This window comes from Castanea sativa, chromosome 6 (genome assembly GCF_040712315.1).
Source record: "Castanea sativa cultivar Marrone di Chiusa Pesio chromosome 6, ASM4071231v1".
NCBI classification, from domain to species: domain Eukaryota; kingdom Viridiplantae; phylum Streptophyta; class Magnoliopsida; order Fagales; family Fagaceae; genus Castanea; species Castanea sativa.
Genome location: NC_134018.1, coordinates 60691173 through 60715762, shown reverse-complemented (window position 1 = coordinate 60715762; position 24590 = coordinate 60691173). Strand labels below are relative to the sequence as shown.

Sequence of the window (24590 nt, the reverse complement as noted above, 5' to 3'; positions counted from 1 at the left end):
TTTGGAGAAATTATTATTTACACTGAGAGGATTGCTGATGTGGTTCTTTCTGACCAATGAGATAATGTCATCTATGCAAAAGTATAAGTGAGGTTCCTAATCAACATAAAAAATAAAAAATAAAAATGATTAGATGATGTCACATTTGATTAAATAATAACATTTTATTGGTTAGCCTAATCATTTCCCTTGCAAGTCAACTAGGTTTTAGATTTGCTAGTTGGTTTTAAGATTTGTTGATATTTGGTGTTCCTTAAAAGTCAACTGGGTTTTGGATTTGCTAGTTGATTTTGAGATTTGTTGATATTTGATGTAAGATTTGCTAGTTGGTTTTAAGATTTGTTGATATTTGGTGTTCCTTGCAAGTCAACTAGGTTTTGGATTTGCTAGTTGATTTTGAGATTTGTTGATATTTGATGTTAGATTTGCTAGTTGGTTTTAAGATTTGTTGATATTTGGTGTTCCTTGCAAGTCAACTAGGTTTTGGATTTGCTAGTTGATTTTGAGATTTGTTTATATTTGATGTTGGATTTAACTCCTTGAGTAATTAATATAACATATATAGACAGATTTAACCCAAAAGGCCTAAATCTAATAGGTATGAGCTCAAATATATTATATTAACCGCTTATTTTTATTATTATTATTTAATATAGAACTTCACTCACACATCTATACTCAACAATCTTCCTCTCAAGTGTGCACAGGTTACACACAAGATAATGCCAAAGTACTCCCCCCCCTTGTTGCAGCTACCTAAAGGAGAACTCTGAAATAATATCTTTGTTGAAAGTGATTGAAAGAACAGCATTGATGCCATTCTGGACCATATCCTCTCTTGTTTCAGATATTTGTTTTTTGGCAAAGTCTTTTGTCTTTTGTTTGTTTTGTTGGGATTCTGGACAACACAGGTTGCCCCATGTGGACCATATCCTCCCTTGTTTTAGATATTTGTTTTTTGGCAGTCTTTTATCTTTTGTTTGTTTTGTTGGGTTAAAACAAGTGGAAATGATACTGCTCATGAGACAACAAAGTACGCATTAAGTTCCTTGTGTCCCTTATGTTTGTCCTCAGACAAACTTCCAGCCAGTATTGATCTTGCTTGTAAGGAAGATGTCCAGTCCTATTAGTTTCTTTCTTTTGAATATGATTGCAGGTTATCAAAAAAAAAAAAAAAAACTATACTTGGATACTTGGATGTCCACCTCTATTATTGTTGTTGATTGATTTGCATTTGGTAAGAGATAAAGTTTAGCTACAAAACTAGTTGTAGCTTAAGGCTACAAACTACTCTAATAAACTGATATGTGTAAAAAATAGCATATACATTGCACATGATTACTTAAATAAACTTAACTCAACTAACCCTAATTAATTACACCGCCTATTAAAAAAAGTAAAAACTAAAAATTAAAAAACTAAAACATATATACGTACTCTCTCTCCTTCTCCGACTTCTCAATAAACCCAAAAACACAATCCCTCTTCTCTATAACCTAGAAACCCAATCCCTCTCTTTTTCATCGACTTCTCACCACTGGTCACCTTAATCCCTCTTCTCCATCCAATGCAATAATATGGTAATATCATTCTAAAGTGTTGGATCTTAGAAAACTAAGATCCAAACACTTTTGAGTGAACTGCATGAACTTTAGATATTTGTTTGTGTCATCACTTCAGATTAGCCCATAAATTGTTTCATTATTAGTGCTTGTGGTGGTGGAAATAGAAGAAAAGAGACAATAGCACTAAAACCCTTACGGTAAAGAATGCCCATGTAGTTTGTTTGTTAAATCCTCCCTCACACGTGGAACTTCTTTTAAGAATTCCAATAAAATTTCAAATCAATATTAAAATATTTGGGTTCTATGGCATACTCGTTGCTGTGACCAAACTAATTCAATTACAAGCTTCAACCCATCAAATATAATCACTACCTTAAGAAGAGTGCAGAACCTACAACCAACTAAGCAAAGATTCTGATGAGGTACAAACATTAGTTCAATTTTAAGGTATGGAAATTGTTGCTTTGGTTTAATAATTCTTGCTGACATTTTTTTTCTCTGATGATTGCACAATAGTAAGTCTCATCTATTTAAAATATATGGATTGGGTTGGCCAGTGGTGAGAAGTCGATGAAAGAGAGAGGGATTGGATTTCTGGTTTACAAAGAAGAGGGATTGTGTTTTTGGGTTTACAGAGAAGTTGGAGAGAGAGAGAGAGAGAGAGAGAGAGCATATATATATATATATATATTGGTTTTTTAGTTTTTATTTTTTTAATAGGTGGTGTAGTTAATTAGGGTTAGTTGCATTAAATTCAATTAGGGTGCGTTTGTTTCCAGCGGTTGCGTTTGTGTTTGTTTCCCTTGCATTTTTTTTTGGTTGGTCCATGGCATTGTTCATGGACTAGCTAAGTGCTAAAAACAGGTGAACAGTAATTTGTAGCAATAAGAAATATTTTGCTACAGTATTTTCAGTAATAAGTTTTCAATTTTCAGCAAAATAAGCGGTATCCAAACACATAATTAAGTAATTATGTGCAATACACATGCCATTTTTTACACATGTCAGTTTATTAGAGCAATTTGTAACCTTAAATTATAACTAGTTTTGTAGTTAAATTTTATCCTTTAGGAAGGTTTGGTTATTTATTTATTTTTTGATGAAAGGTTTGGTTATCTAAACTATTTACTTATCAAATTTATATATATAATTGGAAAAGGTGGAGAATTAAAAAGTAAAATTCGGAAAACAAACACAAAACTTTTGGACGTAATTTGCACTTTTGAAGCTTTTGTGTTATTGGTTACACATTTTCAGAATATTTTTCACTGTTTTAATCGATAGGACCAATTAGACTGAATAGTTAAGACAAATGGAACGAATTAGACCAATATAGACCGAATAGGGCCAAAGTGGACTGAATAGCCCTAATTGGATTGAAGTGGACCAGAGTGGATAGATGGACCGAATAGAACTAAAGTGGACAGTATAGGACCAATGTAGACCGAATGGTTCGAATCAGACCAAAGTAGACCAAAGAAAATAGAATGGATTGAAGTCGAACGAATAGGACTTTCAAATATTTATCATTTTAGTTGCATTTTTAGGGCTCATATTTCTATTTTTGTAATATCAATTTTTTGTATTTTTTAACTCAGAACTAAAGAGTTTAGTCCAAATATAATAAAATTTTATACTTTTCAACTCAAAAATTCAGGAAAAAAAAAAATGAAATTTTGAGCTAAACTTGTAAAGGCATCCTACAAAAAGAATCAATTAAGGCCCAATTATTCCAATATGGACCGAATGGGACTAAAGTAGACCTAATTGGACCGAGGAGAAAATTGTTTAATTTTTAAGAAGAACAAATTATCTTCAAAAAAATTTAGAGAGCAAATTATACATTATATTATAATTACAAAATAATTATTTATTCTCACGCATTGTGTGAGCCTGTGACTAGTAAATAATGAAACCATACAAAACCGCCCAATAGATTTCTTATTTATACATCATCAAACAAAGTCATTGATGGATCACATTATTCTTTCAAGGAAGGCAAGGTTTTTAGGTTGCCAAAATCCAAGAGTGGAAGAAACATCAACAAAGAATAAATTTTTGCTGAAATATGCTTTTTGAATTTCGAAGTCCTTTAGCAAACAGTTGTATGACAAGAATAGCAACTTGAATTTGGATATGCTTCCTAGATTTTGGAAGGATATATACACCATGCTATTTATTGGAAGAAATCTCATAATAATAAGTAAATAAATAAGTTCAAGCTCAATGTTGCGAATAAAAATCCTTCGACCAACTATGATTCTATGAGAGTTTCACTGTCATGGGAGCCTTCTTCAGAGGAAGTAGTTGGATGTAGTTTGGAGACATATAATAGTTATTATAACCTTGAATCTTGTTTACAACAAAACTATGAATGCCTTCTCAAAAAAGAAAAAAAAACAAAACAAAAAATTTATTAATAAAAAATTTTAAAAAGAAAAGAAAAAACGTTGAGTGTTTTAAAGTACAATTTTGACACATGATTGTATTGATACAATATTTATTTGGGTAAGACTTAAGTAAAATTACCTATGTGCATTACATCAGTTTCTTCAATTATGTAAAAACATATAACTATATCGAATATAATTGTTATTGAAAAAGATAATATTGTTTGTACTTGATTGGTCAATACAATCTTGTGTTTGAATTTAATTATAAAACCTAATGTATTGCATGTAAGGAATTGGAATTGTATCTAAGTTTTGTTCATCTTAGAATAGTTAAAAAATAAAAATAAAAAACCCTTGGGACCATGAGTCTACCAAGGGGCAAGGAGTGACAGTGATGTGAAATTACTCAATACATTCGATATTTTCTATGTTTCTTTTACATAAAGGTGGATCTCACATATAGGTCCCACAGATAAAACTCACATTTATGTGCAATGAAGGTATAATTCACATTTGTGTGCAATGAAGGTAAAATAATTTCTCCATATTGAGAGAGATTTTGCTTGAGAGCCGTTTCTCCTTAGACCCCATCTCAAAGCTCTCTAATTAATTCTGGACTGGATAAGGTCCATTCAAACCACTCTTTATAATAAGAAACTCACCCAAGACGGTGAACCCATAAGGCCACTGGTACAAAAGTTTATTGGGATCATTTCAAATTCATATCCCCATATCCCCATACTCCTCAGAAACTCACATGTACAAAATTCATGAAACAAAACATAGAAGGTTAACTACAAATTGAGATTGAATATCTTGATAGTTTTGAGCCACTATAATGAAATTAAAGAATGACTTGTTCTATATATCCAGGTGAGATAGTAAACATTTGCAGATCTGATTAAAAAAGATAAGAAAACAGTAAAGCCAATAAAAAAGTAAACCAGGACATTCGAAGTTCACACTATACACTCCTGAATGGTAGTATGGAATTTTGCTTATTGAAAATGAGCTATTTGCACACAATGAAAGCAACCACTCTCTGCTATGGAGCCTTTCCCTGTGTTTGTTGTGGAGCTGGGAGGCTATACAAGGATTTCAACTGCATGTTTATGAGCTTGCTGTTATGGACAGCCTGTTGAAGTTCCAGGTCATCTGACCACCATTGTTCTAACCCATGAGCCTCAAGAAACTTCTGTTTCCCCTTGGACTTCACAAACAGCTTTGCTGCCACTTGCCCACTTGTAAGACCCACATTCTCCTTGCCAATATTGTTTTCTTCTGTGCCATCAGGTTGAGTGTAAGAGCAACAAATGTAGTCACTATTGTTTACATACAAATGAGGTACCCATTTTTCTAATCCTACACCATAATTCTTCAACTGAGGTACCCAATTCTTCAATCTGAAACCCAAAGTTTTCTCACCCGCATCACTGCTTACCTGAGTTTCACTACTCATAGGAAGCATTGATTTAAATCTCTTCCAAGCAAATCCAGCCTTTTCTCCCATATTTCTTAAGCTCATTGCTAATGAAACAGAAGGTGGATTGAATAAGTGGGTCTCCACATATATTCCTTCTTTGGCTAATGCTTTTCCGACTTGGAGAGCAAACCCAGCTCCTAAGGAATGACCTGCAATACATACATTGTTGCTTCCATACCTATCAGCAACCGATTTCAATGCCTCCAAAGCTACTTTGAACCTGATGGAGCCCTTTAAGCTCTCCCAAGCCAGAAAGCGGAGGTCATCTTCAATATCTCTTCGCGCTGTTGGGCTTTTGAGCAACGTTCCTCTAAGTGTTAAGACAGCCCTTGGAGCACCGCTAGGTCTCATAAGTATCAAGTCAGCCATTGCTGCAGATCTATCCCATTCTAATATTGCACCAAATATGGATCCATCTCTTTCGTCAATCAAGGTTTGTGCTAGCTTGTACTTGAAAGGCACCCACCATTTTGCAGCAAGAGCATTTTCTTCGGTTCTGTTCTCTTGTCTATCAAGTTCAAGCAAGTAAACCGCCTGTACGAAACAGGCAATGACAGTTCTTTTGTAATTTGTGTCCTTCCTGTATACATTACTCAATCATCAGAATGGACATTCATAAAATTATTCATAGTAACACTCAGTTTGTATCAACAGAAAACATAATATGAATATGTTCTAGAAAACTGATTCATTTTCCTATGTTTGGTTATGACCTAGAAAATGAACCAGAAAACATTTTCAATTATTTGGCTTGCACGGAAAATAATTATTAGTTGTTGTAAAGTTATCCAATCATCTATATAAAACTATAACTTGGCTTATTTGACTTCAAATGTCCATATCTGGTTATCTACCAAATATAAGCATTAACTGCTCTAAAATATATTTGTTAATTTGGTTGTTGAGGAGATGGATATAGCGAAAAATGGAAGTCTTACAACCACCACTCACAAAGCAAATGTTTCTAAGGTCCAGAAATTTCACCATTTCCTCTCATTTTCCAAGCAACCAGACAGACCAATAAATTAAACTATTATGTCAAACTTGATTAATGCATTTAAAATTCTAAACAAAAACAATGAGAACGTATGTATGTCTGTACTTATTTTTGTATATATTATATTAAAATATATAATAATGTCATATGTCATGAAAGAATATCATCACTTACTAATAGATATAGCCATTAATTAAAGAATCAAAAAAAGCTATCCAATATGTACCCCCAATATCAAAGTTTAAAAGTGACCTAAACTAATTCCAGCTATATTAACAGAAGGTAGCAACCACAAGGGGTAGCACAATTACCAGGAAACCACGCCTCATAAACAAGAGGTCAATAGTTTGAATCTCCACTTTCCCCCCTCCTCCATACCCTTGGGGCCAAAACTTATTTTAAAAAATAAATAAAGAGAAGATGGCATTTTTGAAGTACAGATTGATTCTAATGATGAACCAATTCTATTTAATTTAAAACCTGACATCTATTATTATGATGGTTACGATTCTGTTTCCTAAAATTTGATTCCCCCGCAGATATAAATTTCAAAGAAACATATGGGCAATTTGGAACGAGAATTTTGAATCATTCCTGTATTTGCCAAAATCAGAATCCTCTTTTTTAAAAGTCACTTCAAATAAATCCCAGTGCAAACATTTCTAATTAGCGCCCACAGAATTCAAATTCCTGTCTAGAGACTCTAGCTAGTAGATTAAATTGGGACATTCAATTAATATTAAGCCAATTAAAAACTTAGCCAAAAAAAAAAAAAAACCAATTGGATAAATTACCAAAAATAAACCCCAAATCCAAATCTAGGAATCAATAGTGGATTAGTCAATCTCACTCACAGCATGACATGCAATGAAAGAACCAACCTAGTTATCTAATGACGATATTGAGCAACTAGGATTTTTTCAATGATTGGAATTGTTATCTAATGAGTAGTGAAACTTCCGAGGTAGGTAGCTTGTTGTGGTCTATGGCGTGGGAGAAGATTCTCACTATAGATAATCTGGTTAGAAGAGGCATGGTGATGGTGAATTGGTGGTGTGTAGTGTGTTAAAATAGTGACGATAATGTTGATCATTTGCTACTGCATTGTTGACTCCAGTAGCTATGGATTTATGGAATTCTATATTTGTAGCTTTTGGAGTGAGGTGGGTGATGCCTGATGGTGAAAGGAGTGCTTCAATGTTGGCATTGAAGTTCCAAGACTATCAGAAATAGGGGGTGCAATGTTGCTCCCTGTTTAATGTGGCATGTATGGAGAGAGAGGAATAAGGGGATGCTTGAAGAACATGAATTATCTATAGAGAGATTCAAATCTCAGTTTGTAGGGTCTTATTCTATTCGCTATATATATAAGGTTTTGTAGGAAGTAGTATCATAGATAGGTTGCAGTTCATTATTTTTCAAGGAGTCTTTTGGAACATCTTATAGGAGCAATTTTTCAAATTTCGTACTACATTGGATCATGGGGTTGTAAGGCATCAAAGGTTATAATTTTATGAAGCAATATTATTGATGATAAAATTTCCTTTAAAAGTGCATGTAAGTGTGTGAGATAATTAGGTTGGTACTCTCTCTGCATCCACTCTTATTTTACACTGTCTGCTTCTTTTCTGGATTTTCTGCCAACATTTTTGAATCTGTGGTGTTACCAAAGTCTTTGTATTTTGAGTTTAGGGCTTCAAGAGTGTGTAGGTGGTAATTCTTTCCTTCTTATTGCTCTTTTACATTTGTAATTCTATTATTGTAAAGTGCTTCTGTTTCCACATTGTACTTCTGTTTTTTGCATCTTGCTTCCACATTCCCTCCCTGTTTCCACCCCTATCTCTCTCATCATTCTTGTGTAATAGCTATGCATTAGTTAAGAGAAACATTGTTAGCTTACATTATCTGTGTCTGGGGCTTGTCTTTATTCAATTGTGTCTGGCATTATGTTAGTTAAAGAGTTACAATCTCATATGAGACTGTATCAGCTGTCTCACAAGGGTACATAAATGTCAAGGTTCATGAAGTTCTTGTGTCAAAAGGGAAAGATATGGTTATTAGATAGGTTTCTCACATGCCAACTGGTTGGATATGTATCCGACAAATGTTTCCACTTTCCAGCAGTGCAATAGGGAAAAAATTTCATTTATTTTAATTTTAATTTTGAATTGTTGAACTACGAACACGTCTCATTAAGAATAATTTAGAAACCCAATTAGAGGTGTCTACTATATAGAGAATTCATCTTGTTCTTGGCTTTGTGTACCATTAAACCTTTCATTAACTGTCTGTTGTTCTCACTTATGTTCTCATTTCTTTTAATAATCTCTGCTCAATTTTCCTTGTACAAAGTGATACACATGCACCATATACCTACAGTTATCAATGAATAGTTAATATTTGTATTGGATTTGTTTCTGAAATATGGTATAATCTTCTGCTTGCTTGAGTTGTGATTCCTTTCTGATTTGCTCTATTGACTTGCTCTAAGATCTTCCATAAGAAATATTATTTTACTTATTATGTTAATGTGCTTGGCAGTCCTCATGTCTTTTTTGCTATTAATTTTTTACCTTTCCAGGATTTTTCCTTTATTCCTTTCACTTACATTAGCTGCTACTTGGTTAGGAAGGTGATTCTATGTTAACAGATCGAGTCTGGGAGGCACTTGTGAAGGCTTTTGCAAGCCAAATGAAGTCAGCTTTCACTGCATCAAGTTTTGTGAAAGAGATATTTACCATGGGATATCCCAAACTCTTCTCCATGATAGAAAATCTTCTTGAAAGAATTTCACGTGATACAGATGTCAAAGGGGTTTTACCTGCTATCAGCTCAGAGGGGAAAGATCAAATGGTTGCAGCTGTTGAAATATTTCAGACAGCATTCTTAGCTCTGTGCTTGGGTCGCCTGTCAGATCTTGTGAATACTGTATTTTCTGTGTCCAGCCGTGGAAATGTTCCCACCAAAGAGCACATCTCAAGGATCATATCACGCATTCAGGAGGAGATTGAAGCTGTTCAGTTGGACGGGCGTTTGACTCTTCTAGTCTTGCGTGAAATTGGCAAGGTTTTGATCCTTCTTGCACAACGTGCCGAGTACCAGGTAAATTTTATTTACATGAGAAAAACCAGATCTCACCAATGGATTTAGATGCCTTTTTAATGACTAGAATGCCTAACGTGCCCAGTAACTCAAGTTGTTGCCTTTCTTCATCATGCTGGTTGAATACATCTAGTTGTTTGCATTAGTAGTATGATCCTTATATCTAATGATTTGCCTACCTTGTAAGTAGGGATTACTTGAGCTGCTTAGCATTGTGTCTTTAATACATCTTACCAGTCAGACTGCAAAACCTGCAACCCCAAACTGAGAGAACTGATTTTAGCCTCTTTTTTTTAAAATTAATTATTTATTTATTTCCTTTTTTCTTAATTTTATTTTAAAACCCCTGCCTACTGAAAATACTACCCCTTTTCCTATTTCACCTTCTATCAAATTTGTATTAGTAACATATAAAGAAAACTGACTTGCGTGTGTTCTTTTATATTCTTAACAAATCTTATTAATCACCCTACTGGTTAGTGTGAAACTAGCATTTGTGAGCAAAATGTACAGATTTATTGTGCAGCATGTACGCTGTTGTATATGAATCATCTTCATGTCTATCCTTTTTTTTCCTTTCTGAAATCTTTCTACTGTTAAGTTTATGGTGTTCAAATATTTAAATCTTAGGGAGTAGGTTCTGAGATGGAGCTCATTCCTTTCCATTTTATTTTATTTTTTGATAAGTATCATTTCTTAACATTTTATCAAACCATGGGTCTATTTTTTTGACGATTAAACCATGGGATTATAATTTAATCCTTGTTTACATAAAGGATACGTGTAAATTTAACTTAATATAATAAATTTCAGAAACTTATTCAACACTGTTTTTCTTTTAAGTCAACTTGGCATGAAGCACGTCAAGTAAGTGCTCCTGCAACTGCTGCCCAACTCAAGAACTTCACATTATGTCAGCATCTACAAGAAATTCATACCCGCATATCATCAATGATTACAGGACTGCCAAGTATTGCTGCAGATGTGTTGTCTCCCTCATTAGGTGCAATATATGGGGTTGCCTGCGACTCAGTGACATCCTTATTCCAAGCAATGCTTGAGCGTCTTGAGTCTTGTATCTTGCAAATTCATGACCAAAACTTTGGTGTCCATGGCATGGATGCTGCAATGGACAACAATGCATCACCTTACATGGAGGAGTTGCAGAAGTGCATTCTTCACTTCCGTAGTGAGTTCCTATCTAGGCTGTTGCCTTCTTCAACAAATGCAGCCACTGCAAGGACAGAAACCATATGCACTAGGCTTGTTAGGAACATGGCTTCACGGGTTCTAATATTCTTTATCAGGCATGCTTCTCTTGTTAGACCCCTTTCAGAATCAGGCAAGCTTAGGATGGCTAGGGACATGGCAGAACTGGAGTTAGCAGTGGGCCAGAATTTGTTCCCAGTAGAGCAACTTGGTGCACCATACCGGGCCCTTAGAGCATTCCGACCTCTTATTTTCTTGGAAACATCTCAACTGGTATCTTCTCCTCTTCTTCATGATTTGCCACTGAGTGTCATACTTCACCATCTTTACTCCCGAGGCCCTGAAGACTTGCAGTCACCACTGCAAAGGAACAAACTTACAAATGTGCAGTATTCATTGTGGCTAGATTCTCAAGGAGAAGATCAAATCTGGAAAGGTATTAAAGCAACTCTGGATGATTATGCTACCAATGTTAGGGCCAGAGGAGACAAGGAGTTTAGCCCTGTATATCCTCTTATGCTTCAATTAGGATCTTCTTTGACCAAGAATGCTCCAGCATCCTGAAAGCATTGATGTCTGGTATACCTCTTGTAAAATAGTCACTCTCAAACCGGAATGGTGTTTGCTAGGTTTTTGCTTATAGGTAGATGTTGCAGATGGGACTAGTTGCCCAAACTTCATAAAAGATCATGCTAGTTCTGCTGAGAACTTTGAGGTACACAATTTTTTTTCTTACAATTATTATTATTTTAAATATTTTTATACTGGAACTTACACTTTGTTTTTTCTTTTTTATTTTTGTTTAAGTTTTCCTCCTAGTAGTTTCATACTTGGTGGCTGATTAAATCTGAAGAATGGCAGCACCGACTTCATTGTATACTGTTCAAGTTTGATTATTATATTCATTGGTTCACCTTCTTCTCACCCTTTCATGTAGTGATAATGTTCCCCAATATTTTTCATGTGATATAAATTTACGTATGAAAATGTTCGAGCTTCGTTTCTATTTTACTTCGGTTTCTTAGATCATGTAGGACTATTCAAACTGTGCCAGACTTCTTGTAATAGTTACATTATATGAACATTTGGGGAAAAAAATAATAAAAATAATACATCTTGGATATTCTGATTGTGGCTAGTTTGAATATCAGTTATCATTGAATTTTTCCTTCTTGGAAGATAACAATTTTGCAACTGCTCATGCATAGTTTATTGAAATTTTAAAGGCTATTACCATTGCTAGGTTTACAATTCAGCTAAAGAAAGCTTGAGAAATAAGATGATGGGAAAAAGAATTTTCTATGGAAAAAAAAAAAAAGTTTCTTTTAAACAAATGATGACTTGGTGAAGGACTTGTAGTGGTTCTGTTCTAGCTAGCTTTGGAATGTTTGCCTGTAGGACCTGATTTTACACCCACGAACTAGCATAATAAAGTGTGTAGTACCAAACAGTATTTTTGGGATAAAGTAAAATTGATGAACATTGCATTGAGGTCAATGGACCTTTGAGCTTCGAGTCTTTGACATTGTGAATTTGCTGAGAAAGCGGAAGAGAGAATGCAATAGAATCTGAAAACATATTTATTGTAACGATTCAGGAAGTGAGGCATTAATATCCAGATGTGGGATATGTTGAGGTTAGAACTGCTGTAGTGAAAAGGATTTCTGGTTGAATGTGTACGCTTTGCAGCTAGTGATCTTCGTGGTTTTAGTTTGGGATTAGGAATCAGCACCTTGCAGTTTATGTACACCCAATAATCTGAATTTGAAATGATCTTTCAACGAGAGATACTGTGGGTAACAAGAAATTGTTAGACGTTGGGACAGGGACGAAGGTGCCCATAAGCCATAAGTTATGCCTCAGTTTGCTCCAAGGAGTTCTTGTACTTGATTTCATCAAGGTCACAAAGCTTGTACTCTTTACATGGTAGGTGTTCTATTGGATGATTTTTTAGATAATTTGTTATGCAATAGGCTTGTCAAAAGGGACCTGTAATTTGGTTGACTTTACAACAAAGACATCCAGCATTTAAATCTCTTTTCATTTTTGTTTTTTGAATAATTCAATAGTAAAAATAATAGGGGAGGATAGATCATAGATTTGAAGTTTTGAACCCTGGTTCACCTAATAAAGAAAACCAGTTTATGTTATTGAGTAACAAAGCTCTTAACAAAGTAAAGTAATGCAAAATTAAACACCAACAACCGTTCTATATTTGCTTTTCCATGAGTCTAAAGGCATTGATGCCTGCTTGTTACATGTTTGGCGTTCCGAAGTTTCTTATATATTCGTTAGGAAATGGCTGTGGTTAGGCCAATACATAGTTAGGCCTTCCCAGATTGATTTTAGGACTTTTTGTTACAAACATGTAGAGAGGCCAACTCATTGGCCCATTCTGTTGCAGATTGGGCTACCTCTTGTAACACTCATGCACCCGTCTTGTTGTAGATGGGCCGGTTCCTTTGGGCTGCTTTTGATAATTTGATAGTTGAGAGGGAGGATTTGAAATTGGACATCATAAGGTGACAAATGAAATTTAATATTGGATAAAATACATAAACCACCCACTAGCCACTACCAAACTTTTCAAACATATCAAATTTAATCCCTGTGCACAATTTGTACTTACCACCGTTTGAAGGCATCCTTGCTCCTCCAAGTTTTCTTTTGTTTCATTCTCCTTCTCTGACTGTTATCTATTTACTATTTACTACACAAACACTCCCTCATGCATATAGTTTCCATAATACAATCATTATATGACTGCATTGTGACAATTACCTTGACCACACATTAGTTTTTGGAAAATGGAGCACAAATAGTATTAGAGTAGATTGTGCTCAAGAGGCAAATTGGATATTTAAAAAAAAGTTCGGTAATGATTGGCCAAGCCCAACCTCAAGGGTGTATTTTACCTTTATTTTACTTTGTGTAACCATTGTTTGCAATATCACCCCATAAGAGCATTTACAGCAAATGAGGTATAGTTGCTATAATGCTATAAGACCAAAATGCAAGCTACAACAAATGTGTTATATCTATAAAAAATAGCAATTGAGCTACAATAAGCTGCCAAAGATAACAGCTTACTGTAGCTCCAAACTAAAATAAAAAAAAAAAAAATTTATATCTTTCTCTCTCATCTCCTCTTTAAAAAATATTTTTTCTCTAACCAACCCGTTTCTCTCTCTTTCTTCTCCAAGCTTCTCAGTTCTTCTTCTCTAGATCTCTGCCTACCACCTTTTCATTTTTTTTTTTTAATTTCTTAAGCTATGGCCAAAAATATATCTCTCTTTCTTCTTTTCTTTTTCTTTTTTTTGGGGGGGGGGGGGGGGGGATAAGCTATTTCTTCTTTTTTTCTTTCTTTCAATTTTTGTTCTCTCTTTTGTGGTGGAGATGGGATTTGTGGCCAGTTGTGGGTGTGGTGGTGATGGGTTTTGTTGGCTTTAGTTGTGGTGGGTTTTGTGGCCAGTTATGGGTATGGTTGTGATGGGTTTTGTGGGTTTTTTATTATTATTATTTTCCCAGTGGCGGTGATGGTGGTGGTTGGCAGTGGGTTGTAGGTTGTGGTGGTTGTCTCTCTCTCTCTCTCTCTCTCTCGTGGTGGTGGTGGTGATGAGTTTTGTGCCGGTTGTGGGTGTGGTGGTACTGAGTTTTGTGGCCGGTTGTGGGTGTTGTTGTGATGGGTTTTGTGGCCTGTTGTGGGTGTGGTGGTGGTGAGTTTTGTGGATGGTTGTGGGTGTGGTGGTGATGAGTTTTGTTGGCTTTGGTTGTGGTGGGTTTTTTGGCCGGTTGTAGGTGTGGGTGTGATGGGTTTTGTGGTGTTTTTTTTTTTTTCTCCGGTGGTGGTATGGCTGGCAGTGGGTTGCAGGTTGTGGGTTCTTATTTATGGTTGTGCCTGGTGGAGGTGGTGGAGGCTACTATTGTTGTGTTGGATTTTGTGGTGGTTGTTTATCTATACTACTATTTAAGGGGTTTCACTTGTTTGAAATCCTTAATTTGGATGCCAAAAATACCCTCAAATTTACTAGTTTACAAAGTTTAAATAATAAGGTTATATATATATACTACTATTTAATGGGCTTCCCCTGTTTAGGCTCCTCATTTTTTTAAGTTCAAAAATGCCCCTATATTCCTATGTTTACGTAAAGACAAAACTAAAAGACAATCCGGTAAAAATACAACTCTTACTCCCACTAAAATATTGCCATAAAAATAGGGTCACTCTCTTGTTGATTTTCAAATTGTTTTATCCATTTATAAATTAGATTCTTAAAATAAAAAATTATATATATAAAATAAAAACACCGTTTTTTTTTTTGCTACAAAAAAACCTCATTGCACGCGTGAAGTGCGTGTGATGAGGCTAGTGTAAAATTACTAATTTAAAAACTCCTAAAATTTAGCTAAATTAAAAAAAAAAAAACACAGTTTTTTCTCCCACCTCCACATTTATCTCTCATGTGTCAAGTACTAATACAACTTCTTCTTTTTGAAAAAAAATTAAAAATAAAACAAAATTTTTCCACAAACGTACCATTTTTTTATTATCACTAAACTGTTTTTTTCCAACCTCCACATTTCTCTCTCATATTAGTAGTCAAGTACTAATACAACTTCTTAAAATAAAAAATAAAATAAAACTACCATTAGTAAAATGTGTAAACCCAAAAAATAAAATAAAAAGTCTCATCTTATGTGCAAAGCGCGTGTGATGTGGCTAATCATTATTTTAATGAGTTATTTATATTATTTTAAATAAGTTGCTAAAAATATAGTCTTTAATGTTGAGTGTTTTGTAACATGAGTTGTTGAAATAAATAAAGTTGCTTTTTAAGTTGCTAAAAGCTGTAATTTTTAGCTTCCTTATTGTGAATGCTCTAAGTGTGAGATCTATCCCATTGAATCATTGAGATGGATGTTGCATGCAACAATTACTCATAATACCAACTCATATTTAAAAATATTGTAAGATCTACCCTGCTTCATGTGAAAGGGATATTATATGCAATGATTATCCCTAATGACATTATAGGTGAAATATGTGACAAAAAGTTCAAGTTAGTTTATTTATATATAATAAAAAAAACTATAAAAGTTAAATGATCTGTAAAAGACTCAAAGACAAAAAAATAAAAAGCAAAAGAGCTTTTCCTAAATATTCTTGATCATACAAGGATTTACCACATAGCTATTATTTATTTTTTATGTATTACAAATTCATATCAGTCTTTTTCATCGTACAACAAGGGATAGAGGGAAGATTCATACCCAAGTTCTTTCATAGGAGAGCTAGATATAATACCATTTAGGCTTAAGACTCTTGTCAGGTAGGATTTAATGTTAGTGTTGTTTATTTTTTTATTGGTTAACATGAAGCAGTTGATTAAGAAACCATCCATCACTTAACAAATGATGCCTAGTAGCCCATAAAATGTGGCATTCTGTGATTTGCAATATCCGTAACCTAATAATGTCTGGTGCGTTTGACATGTATTATTGACAGCCAGAGCCAAAACTCAAGACACTGATGTGAAATAAAATGTGGACATGGCGGCTAGTGCATTCAGACGTCCCTTGCACTGATATAATGTCTTAATATATATCCCTTTCAGACTAATTTAAGTATACAAACCGTCACTACTGCTTTTCCTTTTTGTTTATGTGCAAGGATAAAAAGATGGTACAATCATATGCTTTACTATATTTCTCCTTATGATGTGGATTAATTTGGACTTACTAATTGGTATCATTGATTGAGGCAGCCTATAATCAACTTTTATACATCAATTTACAAGAGTAAAGTATATGCAATAATAAAAACCACACTTGAGCATTAAAATTTTGGTGTCGATTATAGATCTTTAACGGACTAGCTGGAATCAGTTTGTTGAGAATTTGAAGCCTGCTTATCACAAAATTTTGAGATTAAAACTTGGTTGTTGTTGTTGTTGTTGTTATATATACTTGCGGCTTGTAAATTTTGCTAATGAAGAGTGTACATTAATAATGCCTTTTGAGGTGAATAATATGGAGATCATGGCAGGCCCAAAAGTTCTTTATCGTAACACAGAAGTAAGGAGGTCGAATTGCATGGATGAAATGAGAGGTTATTGCATTATGTGGGTGCGTGTACTGCATTATAGCTTGTCCCTTTTATTTAAAAATTTCTATCATTGTCAACATGGATATCACTTGGAACAGAAACAAGCAAACGTGTAACATTATTGTAAGTTATTTGAATAGTTATCAACTACGTGCCCTGAATGCCCTACTGCATCAAATTTGGCATATCGTATTTATTTTGACTTATTTTAATACCTGAAACCAATCCTCTTGAATTGACCAACATCCACATCTTCCATGTAAATACAAACATTAGCATTTTCTCTGATGGGTCATAACTTGATAGAGATAATGATGTAGACTGGTAGGTCTATATGGATTCCTAATTGATAAGCTCTTTTTGTATGATGAACATCATTTTCAGCATCTTTATGTTTTCTTTCCAACAAACTTAAACATATCTACTTCATTACACCAAATATTTATAGCTCTTTAGAATTCTCCGCTGAACAGTAAGGTGGGGGTGATTCCAAGGCGCCATTTCTGTATACATTCTAAAATTATGGGGAAGAATGTAAGACAAGCTTCATTGGAAGTATCCAAGAATGAGAGGCAACTCCAAAGTTTGATAAAAGTTTTGCGTCCCAAGGTGTACATAACTGACAGCTCAAGCTTCAAGAGGCTTGTTCAAGAGCTAACTGGCAATGGAAGCTCTATAACCTCTCCACCTACTATTGAACCTGATGTGCAGCTTGCAAATGTTCCAGTTATTGATATCAAGGATCAAGAAGACCCTGAAAGCAGCATAGAAGCATCCTTTGCATCTCTTGAATATTCATCCGAATTATGTCACCAAGTAAGCTTGAATGAAGAACTAAATCAAGTGAGCAATCCAATATACTTGGATGACTCCACCTTTGAATATTCAGCCGTGAACTATGACTCTACTTTTCAAGATTCAACAGTGAACCATGGGGTGGATTTGTTAGCTTATAATGATCTTGACTCATGGCTTTTAGATATGGAGCCATTCCCTTTCTACAATGATCATGCTCAGATTGATCAGGAGGTCAGCATATATGACTTTGACTATGAGTTTTCCGGGTTACTATGAAATTGTTTGTTCTAGAATTGGAACGACAAAAAATAGAAAACCCATGTATGATATTTGCTCCATGGTATATTTTTCCTTCTAATATCTAAGAACAGAAAATCATAGCACAATATTAAGTATAGTCTTTGTGCAGAGAGCCAAGTAATTGTTGTGTTCATTAATGTATGCAAGTTCTATACAATTTGCGATCCATTCTTTCTTTCAGTTTCGTGTACATAACAACGTTTCCAGATACATAACAAAGGGCACACCACAGAAAATAAAACACCAGGAACAGAGAGTCAGAAACTCAGGTTGAGCTGAGGACTAGTTATGTCATAACTATTACTACTTTCAACCTTTTTTTTATAAGGTATGGTCCGTTTAGATAGAACTTATTGCTGAAAACTGAAAATTGAAAACACTGTAGCAAAATAATTTTTAAATGTGTAAATAGTACTGCGGGACCCATTTTTAATAAAAAATTGTTAAAAACGTACATGAACAGTGCACGCACAGTACGCGCACAGTGCGCACTTGTCCCCCGCAGCAGAAGAAAAAAAAAACAAAAAAACAAAACAAAACGCAGATGCAGCATAATAAGCTGGATCCAAACCAGCACTACAGTATAACAAGAGACTGGCCCTAGACAAACTATTTTTACTCCTGAAGTACAAAAAGAGAAGTTTCCAAGGCCTTTATAAAGTCACATATTCTAGGATCAACATTCTTTAGAATTTCTAATGTAACTATCAAAGAATTCACAAAAAAAATTAAGGATTTAGATTTGTCACGTCAACAACTTTTTAAAAAATTACTCTGAATACAAAATACTAATTTTCCATCCATTAAGTTGCTATTGATGAGGTAAAATCTGAAGCTTTCTTAACAAATGAATTATTAGGATTTATAGTGGAATGAAACTAGGAATTCTACCATTCTAGCTCTATGTTTAAATGGTGGAGATGAGGGGTGAGGAGAGGAAATGAGAATTTAAGGTGACAAGAACATATTTTAGTATATTTTGGCCACTTTTTGCTCTGTTCTAGCTCCATCTCCCTTCATTCCAAACATACCCTAGATTTGAATCCTATGCTTATTAGTTCTAGGTTGTCATAACTAGCACGCTATGCTTGCCTTGTGCTTATTGTCCTCGCTTTAATTAGTTTAGAAAACTATGGGTAAAGTCATTCATATATGTAAGTATAAAGAAGAGAAGAAGATGGTGGTGTGGTGGTGGTGGTGAGTAAAGATTGTTAATCTATATATATCTAAAAATTGAACCGTAACATTTTTTGTTACTACAATCCTGTTGAGTTACATTAATGGTCACATCATCTACCCATTTCCAACATTCTCTCTCTTTTTTAGCTTTTTTTTTTCTTATCAATTTCCTAACTTATTGTTATAATTTCTCCAACTTCCTCCCTCCCTTTTACCTTTTTTAATCTCCTCACTATTGTCTAACTTAATACCACTTTTCCTCTTTCCCTTTATCTTCCTTTATTTTTTGTTTTTCTTATTCCTTTTCTCTTACTATAAATTCACAATTCTCTCTCTCTTTCTATACGTAGTTCTCCCATACACAAAATGTTATTTCTCTCTCCTTCTCTTTCTCAAAATTTTGTTTTTCATTTTGTGGTGGATTTTTTTATAAATTTTTTCTTACATCTCTACTTTACGTTGATGAATTTTTGTATTATTTGGAACTCTATTTTGGATTGACGTGATTAAGTTGTGTTTTCAATTTGTTATCTTCTTTCTTCTATTTGATTTCATAGATGTTATCCTATCGCATTATAAAGATAGTATATAAGAATATAATGTTATTTTATTACATAATTTTTTTATCCAAGATATAAATTCTACTTTAGCCTAATCTAACTGTATATGTGTGTGAAACTTCTTCTTAAAGACTTGAATCCCGGCCCTTGCCATCCCCCAACAACCCACAAAGTACTTATTTTATTACATAATATAACATGACTTGGATCATTTAGTGTTTATTACTATTTTTTTTAACATTTTTTTCTCATATTATTTTCTATAAATTTCTTGTTATTCTCTCTCTCTTAAATTTTTATTCTTTCTTGCAATTCTACTTTATATTGATGAATCATTATGATTTAAAAAAAAAAAAATCTATTTTGGGTTCATACGTTTTGATGTTGTATTCTTTAGTTTCCCATTACAAGTACTCTCTCTCTCTCTCTCTCTCTCTCTCTCTCTCTCTCTCTCTCTCTCTCTCTCTCTCTCTCTCTCTCTCTCTCTCTCTCTCTCTCTCTCAGTTTGATTTTTGTTTGAGTTAATAGTTGATTATTTTGGAAGTAAGAATTTGAGTAGATATCAAAACATAATCTTGGCCATGCTAATTATAGAGCAACATTTGGTCCATTTTAGTCCAATTCAATTTACTTCAATCCATTTTAGTCCAATTCGGTTAACTTCAGTTCAACAAGGTCCATATGGTCTACTTCAGTCAATTCAGTCCAGTTCGGTCCATTTGGTTTACTTTGGTCTATTTTGGTTCATTTGGTCGAATTCAATCCATTTATTCCACTTCGGTCTATTTGGTTCAAATTGGTCCATTCGGTCCAATTTTGTCCATTCAACCTACTTTGGTCTATTCGATGTACTTATTTAAGAATAGGAAAATACTAGTTTGAGTTAAGAGTATGACCAATTATTTGAGTAATATCAATTGTAATTATATGATAAGTTTTTGTCATCATAATAAACTCTTTAATGGTCCGTTTGGATTGAAGGAGAGGGAAGAGAGTAGAGTATATTAGAATTGGCCTAAAATTAGCCTATTTTCAGCCAAGTCTACTTTACTCTTCTCCACTCCTCTTATCCCCCTCCTCAATCCAAACAAGCCCTAAGAGAATGTGAATTTGAATAATAACTTTGAAACTTAAAAATTTTAATTGTACTAAACGAAACTAGGAAAATATAATGCGTAATAATAATAGTTAGAAGAATATGAATCATTTCAAAAAAGAATAATATCAATAAGAAACATCAAATTATTAGGGAGACAAAACTATACATATTAAGTATAAATTTTTTATGAGTTTTGATTATCATAACAATTTTTTTTAAGAGAATGAAGAATTTGAATAAATTATTTTAAATAAAAATTATACATATATACTGAATATGTAGGCCAAAATGGGAAATTAGCAACAATTTCCAAATAATATAATTATTAGGCACTGTTTGAAAAGTATATTATTTACTAACATCTTGAGTCTAAAAGACTCGATTTAGAGCCTAAAAATCGAGTCTTTGAGGGTCAATTTATATGGTCTGATCTCGTCTGATGTGGCATTTTTTTCACGTGGCGTCCACCTAAAAATCGAGTCTCTGACACTCGGTTTATAAGCCAAAAAAAAATATAATCACAAAACACTATATTAGACCAATTTTCAGACAAACTCTTTCCTCTTCTCTCACACACTCTCCTCTTCTCCAACAAAAACACTCTCTCCTCTTCTCTCATGCTCTGTCTCATCCCTCTCTGGCTCCAATTTCCTCTCCGTGGGCTCCGATTCAGAAATCCTCTCCATGGCACTCTAGATTAAGATTTCCTCTCCATAAAATTTTTCAACCTCAAGCTTGCCTTGTTGTCTCAAACAAAGCTTGATCTTCTACAAACAACACGGTGGTGGGGTGGGTTTTGATCGACAGCAAACGGTGGGTTGGTTGGGAGTGGTGGTTGGGTGGTTGAGAGTTTTTTTGTTGATGTGGGTGGGTGGTGGGTTTGTGGACTTTTGTTTGGGTTTTTCAATGAACTTTTGTGGGTTTTTTGCGATGGGTTTGCCGCAGGTGGGTGTGCTTGCCGTAGGCCTGGGATTTGCTTGCCGTGGGTATGAGTTTTTCTTGCTGTGGGTTTGGTGCTCGCTATAGATTTTTTTTTGGTTCTGAGTTTTGCTCACAGTCATGATTTTGGTGGTTGTTCCCGGTGGTGGGGTGGGTTTTTTTTGGGTGACAAAGATTTGGTGATTTTTTATTTTTGATTTGGGTTTGAAAGCTGGGGTTTGGGTATGGTCATCTGTGGGTATTTTTTTTTATTTGGATTTTGTCTAAAAATTGGTCTAAAATTGATTTGGAGTTTTCATCACTGTGTATTTTGGGAATTTAGAGACAGTCCCATATACGAAGTGAACTCATTTTGTGCTTTTGTCAAAAAGCATGGAAAGGAGGCTGGGAGAGACTTGGGAAGAAGAAGAAGAAGGACTCAGCTAGGTTTTTATTTTATTTTATTTTTTCCATATAAGAATAAATCGAGTTTGTAACTATCGAGATATAAATCGAGTCTCTAAGACTTGATTTTCAGGTGGACGCCAAGTGTAAAAAATGTCACATCAGACGTGATCAGATCATGAAAATCGAGTCTCTGAGACTCGATTTATAAGCCTAAATCGAGTTTTAGAAACTCGAGATGTTAGTAAAAAATATACTTTTGGAACAATGCTACTAATTATATTGTTTGAAAATTGTTGTTAATTTCCCATTTTGGCCGAATATGTATAATCAAACTTGTGCGATTCATTTAAAAATAATGATTTTAAAACAAATGAGTAACTATCCTAAAGAGTAGATTTATATATTCATAGTCTTCATGTTTAGAAAGATTTTCACTTAAATTTAGCCGGATTGAAGTGGACTGAAATGCTACATAAATTTGGCTCAACAAAAAGTGTAACAATAATAAATGTTATACTTAAAATTTTAGATATTACGAGTTTGAGATTTATTTATCTATTTATCTATATATATATATATATATATATATATATATATATATATATATATATATATAATTAATAAGATTTAGAATATGTGCTCCCAACCCAAACATGTTTTTTTCTCTATATGTAAGTTCACAAAAATTGACTAAAGTGGACCGAATAGAACATAGTGGGCCAATGTAGACCGAATAGGACCGAATAAGAATGAATAGACAAATTAGGACCAAAGTGAGCGTAATGGATCAAGTAGGAACAAATAGGGGTGAAAATAGCCAAATACCATGTTTTGAAAAAATTTGTGGCAAACTGGCACTGTTTTGGAAATATTTAGCAAAGTACTACATTTTTAGTACTCCAGTTCCACAAAATCGAGTTCTAAATAGTACTCAAGTTCAGTGAACTCAAGTTCCTAGTGAGTCGTCAGTGTGACACTGCTAATCTGGAATTTGTGTAATGAAAAAAAATAATCTAGTACTTGATATTACTGAAATTGAGTATCTCTTTATAATACTCAAGCTTAGTGCAATCGAGTACCTGTTTTTTTTTGTGTGTGCCCTTTTCTACTTTTAGTTTCTATTAGAATGACTTGAATAGTCAAATTTAGTGGCTTGACATTAGCCAACAAACCATTAAATGGCTTGCATGCCCATATCAGGAAGATGCATGATATTCAAGAAGTTTCATGTGTGAAGAAATGCAAGAACTTGAATTAAAGGTGTGTTTGTTTGGAGGTGAAATATGGTGGATGAAAAACTTTGGAGAGTAAATAGGAAAGAAATTTTTTTTGGAGTGTGTTTGGTTGGTTGGAGAAGAAGGAAAATAAATAATGGGCTCAAGTATTTTCTCCTCGGCTCTACCAAAAAGTTTTCTCTCCAAAATGGAAGGAAAACTAAGTGGAGATGAATTTTTTCTTAATTGATAAAAATGCTCATTTGCATGTGCACATTATTATTATTTTTTTCTTCTCTAACGTTGCCTTGCCTTGTTGCCTTTTTTTTTTCCTGGGCAACGCTGCCTTTTTCTTTCTTCTTTTTATATTTTTATATTTTACATATATAGATATATATATATTCTGGGAAACGTTTCCTTTTTCTTCTTATGATTTTCTAGGCGTGGGCATCTTCTTTTTTTGTTTTCCTCTTCTGGGCGTTGCCCTTCTTTTTTTTCTTTTTTTTTAACTAGATGTGATTTTTTTTGAGGACATGATTTTTATTTTTTTAATAAATTTGTCTTTTTTTTTAATTGGATATCATTCTTTAACAAAGTATATGAGTAAAATTATTTAAACCTATTTTTTCCATCTCTCACTTTTCTACTCTTCCAATCAAACAAACCATATTCATGAAAATAAATGTTCTTCATTTTGTCAAAGAAGATGGCTAGGAACAAGACCTGACATGCAAATCAAATTCATGCTTCTTTTCTTTTGGCCAAAATGAATGACACTTTGGCCATAAATGATTGTCATTTTCTTTGATTTGACAAGTTTTATGTTGGTGTAATTATTGATATTTTGGCTGAACTTTGGCTATAAATAGATAGTGAATTTGAGAGAAAAAGAGGAGGAAAAAAAAAAAAAGATATTCGACTATATGAAGCTCGAGTATTATAAATAAATACTCAATTTCAATAGTATCGAGTAACACATTACTTTTTTAATTATACAAATTTCAAATTAGTAGTACTACGTTAGCGACTTATTAGGAACTCGAGTACTATTTAAAACTCGATTTTATGAAACTCAAGTACTAAAAAAAGTGATTAATTATTAAATATTTTCGAAACAGTATTAGTTTGCCACAAATTTTGTCAAAAGGTGATGTTAAGCTATTTTCACCGTTTTAATCGGTTGTCAGCACTGACGTCACTGGTTAAGATGAATTATTGGGATTGATGACAGACTACATGACTAATAACCCTTCAAGGTT

The 24590-nt window shown here is 33.8% G+C and overlaps 2 protein-coding genes across 2 annotated transcripts; one reads left to right on the top strand and one right to left on the bottom strand.

The window, feature by feature from the left end:
* Positions 1–4939: 4939 nt before the first annotated feature.
* LOC142641752 (GDSL esterase/lipase At4g10955-like) lies at positions 4940–6051 on the bottom strand. The gene has a single exon (XM_075816237.1). It carries the CDS (start codon positions 5808–5810, stop codon positions 5004–5006), a length of 807 nt encoding a protein of 268 aa, XP_075672352.1. The 5' UTR covers positions 5811–6051; the 3' UTR covers positions 4940–5003.
* A 3012-nt stretch (positions 6052–9063) lies between these two features.
* LOC142641749 (conserved oligomeric Golgi complex subunit 5-like) lies at positions 9064–11911 on the top strand. The gene is made up of 3 exons (XM_075816233.1): positions 9064–9540; positions 10384–11464; positions 11557–11911. Exons 1-2 carry the CDS (start codon positions 9079–9081, stop codon positions 11311–11313), a joined length of 1392 nt encoding a protein of 463 aa, XP_075672348.1. The 5' UTR covers positions 9064–9078; the 3' UTR covers positions 11314–11464; positions 11557–11911.
* Positions 11912–24590: the final 12679 nt, after the last annotated feature.

Excerpts from the sequence above, each read along its gene's own strand:
- LOC142641752 (XM_075816237.1), bottom strand. The coding sequence starts at position 5,810 with ATGGCTGACTTGATACTTATGAGACCTAGCGGTGCTCCAAGGGCTGTC.
- LOC142641749 (XM_075816233.1), top strand. The coding sequence starts at position 9,079 with ATGTTAACAGATCGAGTCTGGGAGGCACTTGTGAAGGCTTTTGCAAGC. Across the intron at positions 9,541-10,383 it reads CACAACGTGCCGAGTACCAG|TCAACTTGGCATGAAGCACG; the intron begins GTAAATTTTATT and ends TTTTCTTTTAAG.